This window comes from Eutrigla gurnardus (genome assembly GCF_963514095.1).
Source record: "Eutrigla gurnardus genome assembly, chromosome: 17".
NCBI classification, from domain to species: domain Eukaryota; kingdom Metazoa; phylum Chordata; class Actinopteri; order Perciformes; family Triglidae; genus Eutrigla; species Eutrigla gurnardus.
Genome location: NC_139928.1, coordinates 4,445,943 through 4,458,569, shown reverse-complemented (window position 1 = coordinate 4,458,569; position 12,627 = coordinate 4,445,943). Strand labels below are relative to the sequence as shown.

The window sequence follows — 12,627 nt, the reverse complement described above, 5'->3', positions numbered from 1 at the left end:
TTGCAAGCTGGCAGTGTTAAGTGTGTGGATATTCTTTCAGGCAAAGCTCTACTGAAAGGTTAATTAGCCCACTCTGCCCTCAACGATCTGGATCTGAAGTCAGGTTCAGTGTTTTTTTGTTAACTCCACCAGTTTACGTGGCTGCTGGGGGGGATGCTGCTCACCAACTGGGTCACATGTCTTTCTAAATTAAAACCAGCACTAGTTTTGCTCGAGGAACTTGTTTTATTTTTTATCTTCTCGTATGTTTGTAAATCAGAGTGGTGGCTTAATACCATTAATGTTTTTTGGTTTTTTCAAGACTTACAACCTGCTTTGGACCAAACCAATAGTGGAATATATATATATATATATATATATATATATATATATATATATATATATATATGCCTCCAGCAGATCAGCATCACCAAAAGTTAAATAAATGTAAGATGGCCGTTTTGATCCACAACTGTGTGTCAGACACTCGTTCACAATCCTTTAACTTTAAGACTTCGACTAGAAAGCTTTTGAGAAGGTGGTTGGCAGTTCCTGCAGCTGTAACCGTGACTCCGCCCACCATGTCTCCTTTAACAGGCGTCTGAGGTTAAAACCCTGTTTCCTGGTTAGCGGGGAGCGCTGCTCACGTATGTTAGTCATGTTATAATCGACTTGTGTCTATGATGAAAATAAAGCTCCTCCAACACCACACCCACATTAAGTCACTACGGCTGAAGGCACTGTTAAAACACCTCCACCCCACCCCTCCCCCCTCCCCCCTCACTCCCTCCGCCTGTACCCGTCTAGGTTCATCTCTTCCCCCCTCCTCCTCCTCCTCCTCCTCCTCCTCCTCCTCCTCCTGTGGCGTCTACAACATGACGCAGCGCTTCTTGGGTTTGTTGTCCGGAGGCTCCAGGGCAGCCAGAATGGCCTCGTCAAACACGTTCTTCAGTCCCCTCTGAAAAAACACAGAAACGTTTCCATCTTTATTTCTTCATTTAAAAAAAGTCATATAGCTACCCCCATGCAACCACTATAAAACGTATAAAATATATTTAATTCACTACAATGTAAGACGAGAAAACAGCACAAATGCTCACTTTTAAGAGGCAATCATTATTTATCAGAAAACTGTACTTCTGTTGTAATTTATTGTCCACTTCACTCTAAAACACTTTGACAAAGCTCGTTATGTGTTCAAGATCAAGTGCAGTCTCCCGTGCAAACGAAGCACATGTAGTGATTCCTGATTCATCTTCTTGGAATCTACTCCAAGACTCCGACCTGTTAGCGAACAGCCGGTTCCTCGCGGTGACACGTCTGCCTACCTGCGTGAGAGCTGAACACTCCACGTATTTGACGGCCTTCAGGTCGCGGCCCAGTTTCTCCCCGCTCTCGCAGGTCAGCGCTCGCTGTTTGTTCTTGGCCAGTTTCTCCAGAGTGTTGCTGTCGTCTCTCAGATCCACCTGAGTCCCGACCAGCAGGAAGGGGGTCCGCGGGCAGTGGTGCGAAATCTCCGGCACCCACTGTGGAGAGAGACGCATTCAAAAAGGAGGATGAGGCATTTCCTCTGGAAGGTCAGAGTCTGGATTTACACCCGGAAAGTTTAAAGTCTTTGCTGCATAAAAAAAAGACCAATCTGATCTGAATTTGTCTTCAATATACTGTACAGTTGTGTCTTTTAGGCATGTTTTCCATAGATTGTATGAGAAGATAGAATACTTTCAACAAATAGGAGAGTTAATGAAAGTAATTTCAGGAAATTAAATCTAAAGGGTGTTAGCACGAGAAGTCCGATGTTTTTTTATGAATAACTCTACTGGTTGTGTGAGAAAGGGTCATTTCTTTCTCACACCGTCTTGATGATGTGACCGAAAAGAAAGACATGGATGATTATGCTGAATTATTGCTCAGCACTGGTTGTGTTAAAACCCAAACCTGACAAAGACCGACACTGACTGAACGACTCAAGCATGAACTCACCTTCTCTCTGACATTCTCAAAGGAGGAAGGCGATACGACAGAGAAGCAGACGAGGAAGACATCGGTCTGAGGGTAGCTGAGGGGTCGCAGCCTGTCGTAGTCTTCCTGACCTGCAGGGGGAGACACACAAACACTCTGATCAGCAGCAAAACAAGACACCAGGTACAAAACATATATTATATATATATTGAAGTGTAAAGTAAGCTGCAACGACGGCATGGAGAGAGTTATTGATGAGGGAAATTAGAGAGTTTTTACTCCCAAATCAGGTTCCTGTTGTTTTTGCTGCTGTGAACATGAACCCACACAGCATTTTACTTTGTTTTTACCTGCAGTGTCAAACAGTCCCAGAGTGTAGGGCTCTCCGCCGATCATCACTGTCACTGCATAGTTATCAAAAACCTGAAGAGGAGAGAGAGGAATGATGGGATAAAGATGAGAGAGAGAGAGAGAGAGAGAGAAAAAGGTATATGATCATAAAACAATGAATACTTATGGTGTTTAAGAGGCTTATGAGCAGGCATGGGACGATATAAGATGGTGAATGGACCTGCATTCATAGCACTTTCCGACTACTCAAAGCGCTTTACATCTACATTTACCCATTCACACACATTCATTCATTGATGGCAGCAACTTAGGGTTCAGTATCTTGCACAAGGACGCTTTGGCACATTGGCTCTACATCTGAGCCACACCCGCCCCAAAATGTCACATCAACAATATCTCAACAATCATCAAAATTTGCTTAAAACCTCTTAAAGTTGCACTAAAACATGCTGGGATCACTTTAAATTTAGTTCAGGAACCATTATTATTATTGCGCCACAGATAATAGACACATCGTGAACATCCTTTATAATGAAGAACAATCAAGTACTGCCCTTTATCTTTTATTATATTATTATTATATATTATTATAAAATCAATATCCATACTTGTACCTTGTATTAGCAGTTTTATTAATAATGATCTGCCTGCACTGCAGATCAACATGCTGCTTTCTTGGTAAACACACGACATTGCATCTGATGACCTTTGAAATTCACATTTAAAAGCTCGACTTTAGAGGAAGTTGTGTGCATTTTAAAGTGTGAAAAACAGATGGAAACAAGCCCAATTCTCTCAATTAATGTAGTTTTGTTTCGTTGTTGTTCAGGTGACCAGAGTTCCTCTGGTTTCATCACTCTACCTTCAGGCTGCTGCCATGTACGATAACAAGCAGCGCTGCCCCAACACGCCCGCTAACCTGGCGAGAGTGGAATCGAGGCCAACAGCAGGGAGTGTTTTGCAGCTGCCGTGCCTGCAGCACAGCACCGACTTCAGCACGTCGACCTGCTTTTGCCTGCAGATGCCATTTGGTTTTAATGAAGCTCTGTATGCGCGGGTTAAGGATTGACTGGAGGATGTGGCCTGTGGGCCTGGAGGAGGCTGCATTGAGTATAACAAACATGGATTCCAGCTAGGTAGGCTCTCCCATACGTTTAGTCTTTACATAAACAGGCAGGCTCACAGCTGGTTACAGTTACAGTCCGACATGGAGGACTGCATCGTCAGACCAGAATATTTCTTTGGTACTGACTACCAAAACCTTTAATAGTGAAAGCAACAAATCTGTGTTTATTTTGCAGATAAAAACTACGGAAAAGAATAACAAGACAAAAAACAAGACAAAAAACTAGTTTCTGCTAAACTCACAATAGAAGAACTTACTATATAACTGTGACAAAAATAAGATTAAAATTTCACTGACAAAAGTCAAATAACGTCGTCTTCATTTTTGTTGACTGAAGAAGAATCAAAAGTAGAGATGCTTATTTTTAATTTCTTCTAATTTTGACCGATGGCTGATGCTCGTTAACTGTGTTAAACGCTAACATGCATGTGGGTGTGTTGTGGTTGAACGTTGCCCAACAAGCCGCCCAGCTGCAATGATAACCAATGGACAACCAGGTTAGATTCGCTGTTTACCGCCGAAGAGCTGCAGCGAACGCATGCTGCGTGTCGTCGTGGACATGTGCAGCCGCTTTCCCGGCAAGCTTAGACTGCATCAGTTCGTTGAGCTGCACGCTTGTCAGCTGCATGTCTACCGAGCACGCCCTGTAAGGGTTTCCACTAGCGTGTTTAAAGCCCAGCATAATGTTAGTGAGTGAAATTGCATGTAATAATTCAGACTTATTGATAAAAACACAAATAAGAGTAGAAATTAAACATTAATTTTCCAGGAGCTAAGATATTTGGCCTTTCAAAGCTCTCAGACTATTTTTGGCCCATTTCCCGATTTAGAGCAAAAACTCAGACAAAAGGAACAAAAGGAACCAGCGCCACAACACATTTCTGAAGTTTAAATAGACAAAATGACATAAGCAGTATTGTTCAAGCGATTTTTCACAGGGATACTTTTGCCTTCTCAGTAGTTTGTGTTGGACACAGTTTGTTGGTTTTCCTATTTTAATTGCCCCTACGTCGAGCTGTCGGAGCTAACACGAAGCCCACACAGTCACCAACTGCTCTGCCTGAATAAATATTAACTTATAATTGGAAAAGTGATTTCAGAGAGAAGCAGACAGAAGGGTCTACTATATGTCTTTGAAAGATAATCAGGATGTCGAACTGATTCAGCAGTGAAAACGGGTTAAATAGATAAAGCCAGAAGCTACAGCTACAGATCACGGAGTAAAAGTGAACCACCACCTGGTGATCGAGACAGAAGACAATAGAATTAAGGAATAACACTGTTCCACTAAAGCTGAGTACGTCTTTATTCACTGTTACAATCATTAAAAAGCAAGTTAAGGGTCTCTCACACACACACACACACACACACACACACACACACACACACACACACACACACACACACACACACACACACACACACACACACACACACACACACACACACACACACACACACACACACACACACACACACACACACACACACACACACACACTATACACACACTATAAAGTATTTGTGATGGCGTTTGGATGGCGCTCAGCCTGCAGAAGCTGCTAGAAACAGTTTGATCACAACAACTATGGAAAAAGCTGCAGCTACATGGAGAAGTCGCCAGTTAGTGGTAGTGTCATCTAGTGTCACAATAATTTAACTATTCTCTAGGACTTCTTTTCATTAAAAAAAAACCCCATGCTCAGATTTTACAGAGCACCAAAAACAGCTTGAACTGAACTCCCTGACAAAGACACTCCAGATGAAATGTTACGGATGCAAGGCGACGTGTTTCTGAGGAATTGTTTCCTGGAGGAGACTTCCTCTCTCCTGATCTGTATTATTGTGTTGGTTCTCGACTGACAGACAGGAAGCAGTTCGACAAGATTCAACTCTGACGCGAGAACGCTCAACACAAACACAATAAAGTGAAGACGACACAGAATGTTTATGCTTGTGTTTGCAATGATGGATAAAACACCACTCATCATCTAAAGTGTAAAGCTTTAAAAAAAATGTATTCCATGACTTACTGGACACCAGATGGCTGCATTCATCACCATGATTATTGGTTTCAAAGGTTTAAGATAACACTGGCGTTGTGTACGCCAATAAAAACCAATAAGGGTCAGAAAACGATGGGACAATAAGTAATAAAAAATTACTAATTAATGAATTAGTTTGACTGACCAAACTGTTATGGAGCCTTTATATTCCATAATTATATGGATGGACTTCATTTACTGAAATGGAGCATTAGGAGCACTGTAAATTAAGTCAAAAGAATGTTGTGAAAAATGTTGTGAGAATATAGTTGGAATTATGAGGGGTGAAAAGTCGCAATATTGCAGTAATCAATATCTTTAAACCGGGGGAATAAGAGAAAAGTGGTTTTATATTTATGTATTGGGCTAGAAATCATGACAATAATATTGTATAAATGAGTGGTGAAACTAATAACTTCTATAACAACGACTTAATCTTTATTATACTTCCACTTTATACCCAAAACGCTACCACTTTATTAAGTATACATGATGAAAGAGATGCATGTTGTGGGTGTTGGGGCGGTACTCACATATTCAAACCAAATGGTTAAAAATGGAGGCGTGAGAGGCAGACAGTCAGACAGGAAGAGGAAGATAAAGTTGAGTCAGCACTGTTGGTTCTGCAATCCTCTGATCAAACTGTGCTGACTACCGTCAGATTGATGGGGTGCCGATAGAAAGCAGTGGAGCATTACTCAACACACTGCAGTCAGCAGTCAGTGACGCTGCCCATCAATTAGGCATGTTTAAGATATTTCCAGCAGGACAGTCCGGCCCGTCAACAGTCAGTCAGCTGTTTTCTAAATGGTCAGAAAACAGCGCACGCACACATTCCTGTTAATGATGAAATTGTAGTCTGGGATCTGGGATCCAAGATCAGTAGAGGTGGGAAGTAACAAAGTACAAATACTTTGTTTACATCTTTAGAAGTACAACTTTTTACTTTTACTCCCTACATTTTCAAAACAAATATCTGTACTTTCTACTCTGAGAAGATTACATTTTCAGTGTACTTTTCCACTTTTACTTGAGTAAAGAAGTTGAATCAGTACATTTACCATAGTCTTTTTGAACACGAGCATCTGTACTTCTACTTGAGTGGAGAAGGTCTGTACTGTTTCACACCTCTGAAGATCAGGCAAATCATCAGACTGTAAACTAGATTAAACCGATTACATGGCCTTTCATTGAAAGTAAAACCAAACGTGGGTAATCCCCCGTTCAAGAGGAAAACTGTAAATGCAACAGTGTGTCTGTATTGGGAAGTTTTTCCTCCTTTGATTAGTTTTGGTGACAGAAACCCACTCACGTAAACAACGTCCTCTTTCATGTCTGTTCAATGCAGACAGACGGTAAACAAGCATCACTTCCTGTGTGACAGGAAAGAGCTACAGTGCTGGTAGCGACAGTACATGTAAATCATGTACAACAGTGTGTTCACAGTTTGTGTTTGATGGTTACTCACCGTTGGGACGTATTCAGAGGGGAACTTGTTGGTGGTGTAGGAGATGAGCAGGCAAGTCTTTCCCACCGCACCATCACCCACCACCACACACTTTATGGTCTGCATCTGAGGATGAGGAGGAGGAGGGGGGACAGAGAAAGTGCAATTATTCCTCACCCTAATCCTTATTGACAAGATTACTGGGAAAAAGTTGGTGGGAGAAGAGACAAAACCCGTCCACACAGTGAATGAAATGATCTATTTATGATCACATGATTCGTTCTTTCTTTCCCAACTCTTGTGGAGCAACTGCAGCAGTACAATTTCCTGAGGGATTAATAAAGTGTTTTGATTGCATGTTTCGGCTGCACGTAGACGAGGTGCACTGTCAACACTGTGTCAGATGGCAGGTTTGACTGGCGTGCCACGAGCCGCGCAATGCGAGACAGATGCAGTGGTAACTGTGTAACACAGTGTTTACTACATGCCAGCAGCAGATCCTGTGACTGCCCATGCGCCGAGCAGCTCACATACCCAGGCTGGGGGGGGGGGGGGGGGGGGGCGACACACACACACACACACAAAGGTAAAAGGGATATGGGATGCTACTTCATCACTGGCTCTTTGTTTGGGACTTTTGGCAGCGGCAGCACTCGGCCGAACGCTGCTGAGTCAGGCACGGAGACGGACTAACTGGTCGGAGACGATGACAGCAGTTGTGTTTGCAGAATTCATTCCTCGGATATTTCACAAACACGTGCAGGCAATTAAGGGAAATGCAGCAATTATAGTCACAAACAAGTATTTTAAAATGGACTATTGTTTCTTCATCTAGTAACAAGTCGCTGCAACTCCTGTTTTGGAGATGCAGCGACTGATTACTTTCATTATTATTTTATTTAACAAAGTACCCTTATACTATATGATGTACACCAAAGGATTTCTGCTGACAATATTATTTGATGCAGTGATTTGTCAGCAAATATCATCCATCCAAGTATTTAAATGATGAAACAATGACAACATTCAATGTTTTCAGCATCAAATGTGAGGATTTGCTGCTTTTCTCCATCCATTCGTCTTTGGGTTTTTGGACTGTTGGTCGGAGCAAACAAGACTGTTTGAAGAGGTCACATTTAGCCTCTGGGAGTCAACGATAAGGCATTTAATTCACTATACAATTTCAGATTAGTTCTTCGTTTTATTCATCAATGTTGTGAGCATACATTTGCATTTAAGTATACACTTTTTACTTTTAAAAACATTTGATACCGTATTGTAGAGCTGAGATGATTAATTGATCAACAGAATACATCATTGACCTGCAACTATTTTGTCAATTGTTAAAATTAATTGTTTCAGTCATTTGTCAAGTAAAAAACTGAAACATTCTCTGGTTCCAGCTGTCCAGATCTGATGACTCGATATCAAACTGTTGGTCAGTTATAGAAGACATCCATTTGAATTTGGGTTCTTGAAATGTAATCATTGATTACTGCCATAATGCATACTAATAATGTTTTATTTTTTAAGATATTTACTTTTCCATCCAAATACATTCATTATGAAAACAGAAAATACCATCAAACAACATGAAAACAAAGCAAACATTAGGATCTTTGAGTTTTTATCTAATGATGAAATAAACATTTATTCAAGATATTGACTAAACTAAGACTCAGCTTAATTTGGCAATAAGCATTGTGTTGTTGATTTCATATCTCTCAATGTAACAGAAATAATATAATACAGAAAGAAAGAAAGAAAGAAAACGTCTATATCAACAAGTCAAAGCGTCCTTTAAGGTGTGTACCAAATATTGCTAATAATTACATATTGAATGGCTGTACACAGAGCGGATGATCACATACAGAATCCAAATAAATGCTATTACTTCCGTTGACAACTACAGTATCACATAAGAGTTCTCACGGTCCAGCAGATGACTTTAAGCGACTTGAATTTAAGTTTTTTGAGCTACAACGTGCCATTTAAATTTAACCTTCTGCTATGTAGACTACCCACTTCCCGGGCACTTCCGCTTAGGAAAATAGCGACGAACACACGAAATCGACGCGTCGATTTAACCGCAGGGTTAGCAGTTTGTTTGTTTGTTTGTTTGTGAAGCTACGAAAGGACGATTCCACTTCGCGTTGATTGCGTTAAGAAGCAACCAAACTCATATGTTGAAAGAGTACAGCCCTGCGAAGCTATCTTACGTTAGCCTAGTCAGCTCGGGGCTAACGTGAAGTCACAACCGCCCATAAATAAATATATATATTAAAAAATACCTATTTTAACACGAATATAAAGACGACACTATCCAGAGGGCTGCGTGTATATCGACTCGTAGAAATTCGGTCCTGTAAGCGCCTTGGTTTACCAACGCCGGTCACTTGTTAGCAGAGATTTAACGACGGCTGTAAGCTAGCAGAGTTAGCTGGAGGAAACTTGTTTGTTTTGACAGCTGCCGGTTAGCCGAGTTAGCTTCCAGTGGGCTAACAGTCACAGCTTTTACAGTAGTGAAACAGCCGCTCTAAAGTCTATCGGTGCTTCTCTGTGGATATTTCAGTATTTTCCGTCAGTAAATCTGGAGTTAAAGACATTGACAGATACATACCTCGTCTCTTCTCCGCCGCTGGAGTGCTGCTGGTAACGTGCTACGTTCAGGTGCTTCCCGTAAACGTCCCGTTCTCCCCACCACCAGTGCGGAAACCGGAAATGTGACTTGTGGCGTGTTCAGGTTCCGCTGGATACGTGTAGTGATTTTGTGTTTCCGCAACGTCATGTCTGGTTTCCTTAATTTCCTCGGATCTAAAGATGAACGATTTAAAAAGAAATCCAAACGTGTATCTATTGATTCTTCTAATTTAAAAATAAATAAATAAATAAAATATAGTAAGATTACATTTTTTCAACAACAACAAGCTAAACAAATCTGAGCTTGTTGGGCAGATACACACAGTTGCCAGTTTAGGTACTATTAGGTCATGAAATAGTTTTGAATAGAAGGTGATTCATTTGTGTTTATTATTCTAATATTTTACCCACCACATTTATATGAAATTAATGTGGAAAAAGCTTGTAAGAGAACCTTCGGTGTCAAATATGTCACAGACTGCCAAGAAGGAGACTCTATATGAAAAAACAATTTTATCTTCCCAAACAACTGTTGTTGTTTCATAATTTATAAACTCCTGACTACGATGGACTGAAAGGTGGACTAGTTTCTCTGTGACCACCAGAGGGAGAGTAAATACAGACTATTAGTGCTTTGCTTACAGCGAGGAGCAATTTTAAATGCTTTAGCACAATCATACTGGTAGTAATACATGTGTATGCTATATAATGGTATATATTAACACCAGTGCAAAAAAGAATAGCGATATGAATCATTTAAATCTAGTAAAATAAGCAAACTAAAAAAGAAAAGTGAATTACAACAAAATAAGATAGAGAAATAAAATTGGATGAAAAGTAATATTAAAGCCAGTACCCAATAGAATAACAATAAAGGGGAGTGACATGACTATTTTGTTGCTGACAGCTCGGCCTCTCCTTATTAACTCTGGCCATAGATTTTTGGTAAACTAACTGTTAATATATTTTATATACTTTCGCTCACATTTTCCAGTCATATTTGTACAAAGTTCAACGTATATTATTCACAGGTGACTATAATGCTTTGGTGCTTTTGAGGCTTTCCCGTCTGATGAATGAATTTCAGTTAAGATGAGCTGTCTTTCAGACTCAACAGGTGGATAGCATGATGTAAAAATGGGTTTCTGACATACTTGTGAATGGCTGTATGGAAGCCAGTGTCTAATTCTTCCTCATTAAGACAGTATAGAGTTGGATTATGACACTATGGTACTTTTGATTCATGGCACTTCATCTTCTTCTTCATAAGAAGTGGACGTCGTCATGGTGACATCACCCATTGGTTTGTGGACTACGGTTTTGAAGTTTCAGTTCAGCATTTGGCAGTCACCATCTCACAACAAATGAACAGAAGTGACCATATTTGGAATGTGGAGGAGCGACAGTTGGAACTGATGAACACAAGAATCAAAGTAGCACCCTGAGCAGTAACCTTACTGGATCTGGATCCATCTGGATTCTGGTGTGAAAGCTTGCTTAAATCAAGGTCAACTTTACAGTTAAGTGTTAAAGTCATCTTAGTAGCTAACTAGCATTGGTAGCGTGGTAGCGACCTGTCAATCAGCAGGTAGCCCCGCTGTTGGACTCTAAATGGACCATAATGTACTTAATGAACATCATGGATTGAAGAAGAGATTGAGACCATAAACACATGTTTACAATGTTTACTGAGATAATAAATCAAGTGAGAAGTAGGACCATTTTCTCATAGACTCCCATACAATCAGACTTATTTTTGCAAACAGTGGAGTTGCCCCCCTGATGGCCAGCAGAGAGAATAAAGGCACTTCAGATTTGACTTCACTTTTCAGAACCCGAGGTTGCTGTCTGGACTTAACCCTAAAAAGGAAGCACATATTTTGCATGAGCAGCTTTAGACTGAGAGTTCAACAAGAAATCACTGGAAAAACACACAAAAGGAAAAAATAACAAAAATCTTCTGTATTTTGTCAGTAACAGCTGTTTGATTTGGCTGTCCTGGCTGGCAGCGGTGGGCTAGTAGGTGAAGGGGAGCTCGCTGATGGAAAGGCCAGTCGACCTTCAGTGTTAACGCAGCAGAAAATGAGATAATTACAATGCAAGGCACTTCTCCATTACCCTTTCCCTCCGGAAGGCTTCTCTCTTTCTTTCACTTCACAAGCATTTCATTGCACTTTGATCTCTTTTTCCTCTTCTTCCCTTTGTTGCTGGTTTCTCTCTTCTCTCTCACCCCCACTTTATCTTTCTCTCTCTCTCTCTCTCTCTCTCTCTCTCTCTCTCTATATATATATATATATATATATATATATATATATATATATATGTGTGTGTGTGTGTGTGTGCCTTTATCAGCCGCTCACCCATGGCTAACCGAGGGGATGGATGTCAAGGACGTTGTGTTGCTTGTCTCCCAAAGATAATCCCATTAAACTCAGGAATTTAATTATAGATCATCTCACACACTAGCACACACACACACACACACACACGCTCAGACATACTTAAATACATGCACATCCAGAAATGTGCACACAGATATGCACATAAATATACCGAAATACAGAAACTGGTAAAAAACAAAATGAAATACTCACCTATGCAGAAACTTTCTATTAAAGGTAACACACAAACACACACACACACACGCACACACACACACACAAACACACACACACACACACACACACACACACACATACACACACACACACACACACACACACACAAACACACACACACACTGGCTTCACCCTCTTGCCCTGTCAATGTGTATCAGTGTCGCCCTCCAGTCGGCCTTAACAACTTCACCAGTCTTTTATTAGAGCGGCACAACATGATGCTGCAGTGAACACAGGAAGTAAATAGTCGACGCCTCACAGAGCTTGTAGCATTAACAGCATTAACTGAAGGTAAACTGAACACACACTGATTTTGCTCTTTTGTTTGATTGTAATGTGAAAAAGGAACTACCCGGCTTTACAGGAACAGTATTGTCCCTCAAAGTCGAGCTTGGATCACATTCATAGTCACAGTTGTGACTTTGATTTCACTGTCTGTACATTGAGGATCAACCAAGC

The 12,627-nt window shown here is 40.7% G+C and overlaps 1 protein-coding gene across 1 annotated transcript; it reads right to left on the bottom strand.

The window, feature by feature from the left end:
• Positions 1-822: 822 nt before the first annotated feature.
• LOC311027676 (cell division control protein 42 homolog) lies at positions 823-9,648 on the bottom strand. The gene is made up of 6 exons (XM_084031803.1): positions 9,531-9,648; positions 6,932-7,036; positions 2,292-2,364; positions 1,963-2,072; positions 1,308-1,505; positions 823-937 (listed from the first exon to the last, which is right to left on the bottom strand). Exons 2-6 carry the CDS (start codon positions 7,034-7,036, stop codon positions 848-850), a joined length of 576 nt encoding a protein of 191 aa, XP_083887929.1. The 5' UTR covers positions 9,531-9,648; the 3' UTR covers positions 823-847.
• Positions 9,649-12,627: the final 2,979 nt, after the last annotated feature.

Bases quoted from the DNA above. Each gene is read 5' to 3' on its own strand.
- LOC311027676 (XM_084031803.1), bottom strand. From the start codon at position 7,036: ATGCAGACCATAAAGTGTGTGGTGGTGGGTGATGGTGCGGTGGGAAAG. The intron at 2,365-6,931 runs GTGAGTAACCAT...TCTCCTCTTCAG, and splicing joins CCTCTGAATACGTCCCAACG to GTTTTTGATAACTATGCAGT. The intron at 2,073-2,291 runs GTAAAAACAAAG...CTCCCCCTGCAG, and splicing joins GGGACTGTTTGACACTGCAG to GTCAGGAAGACTACGACAGG.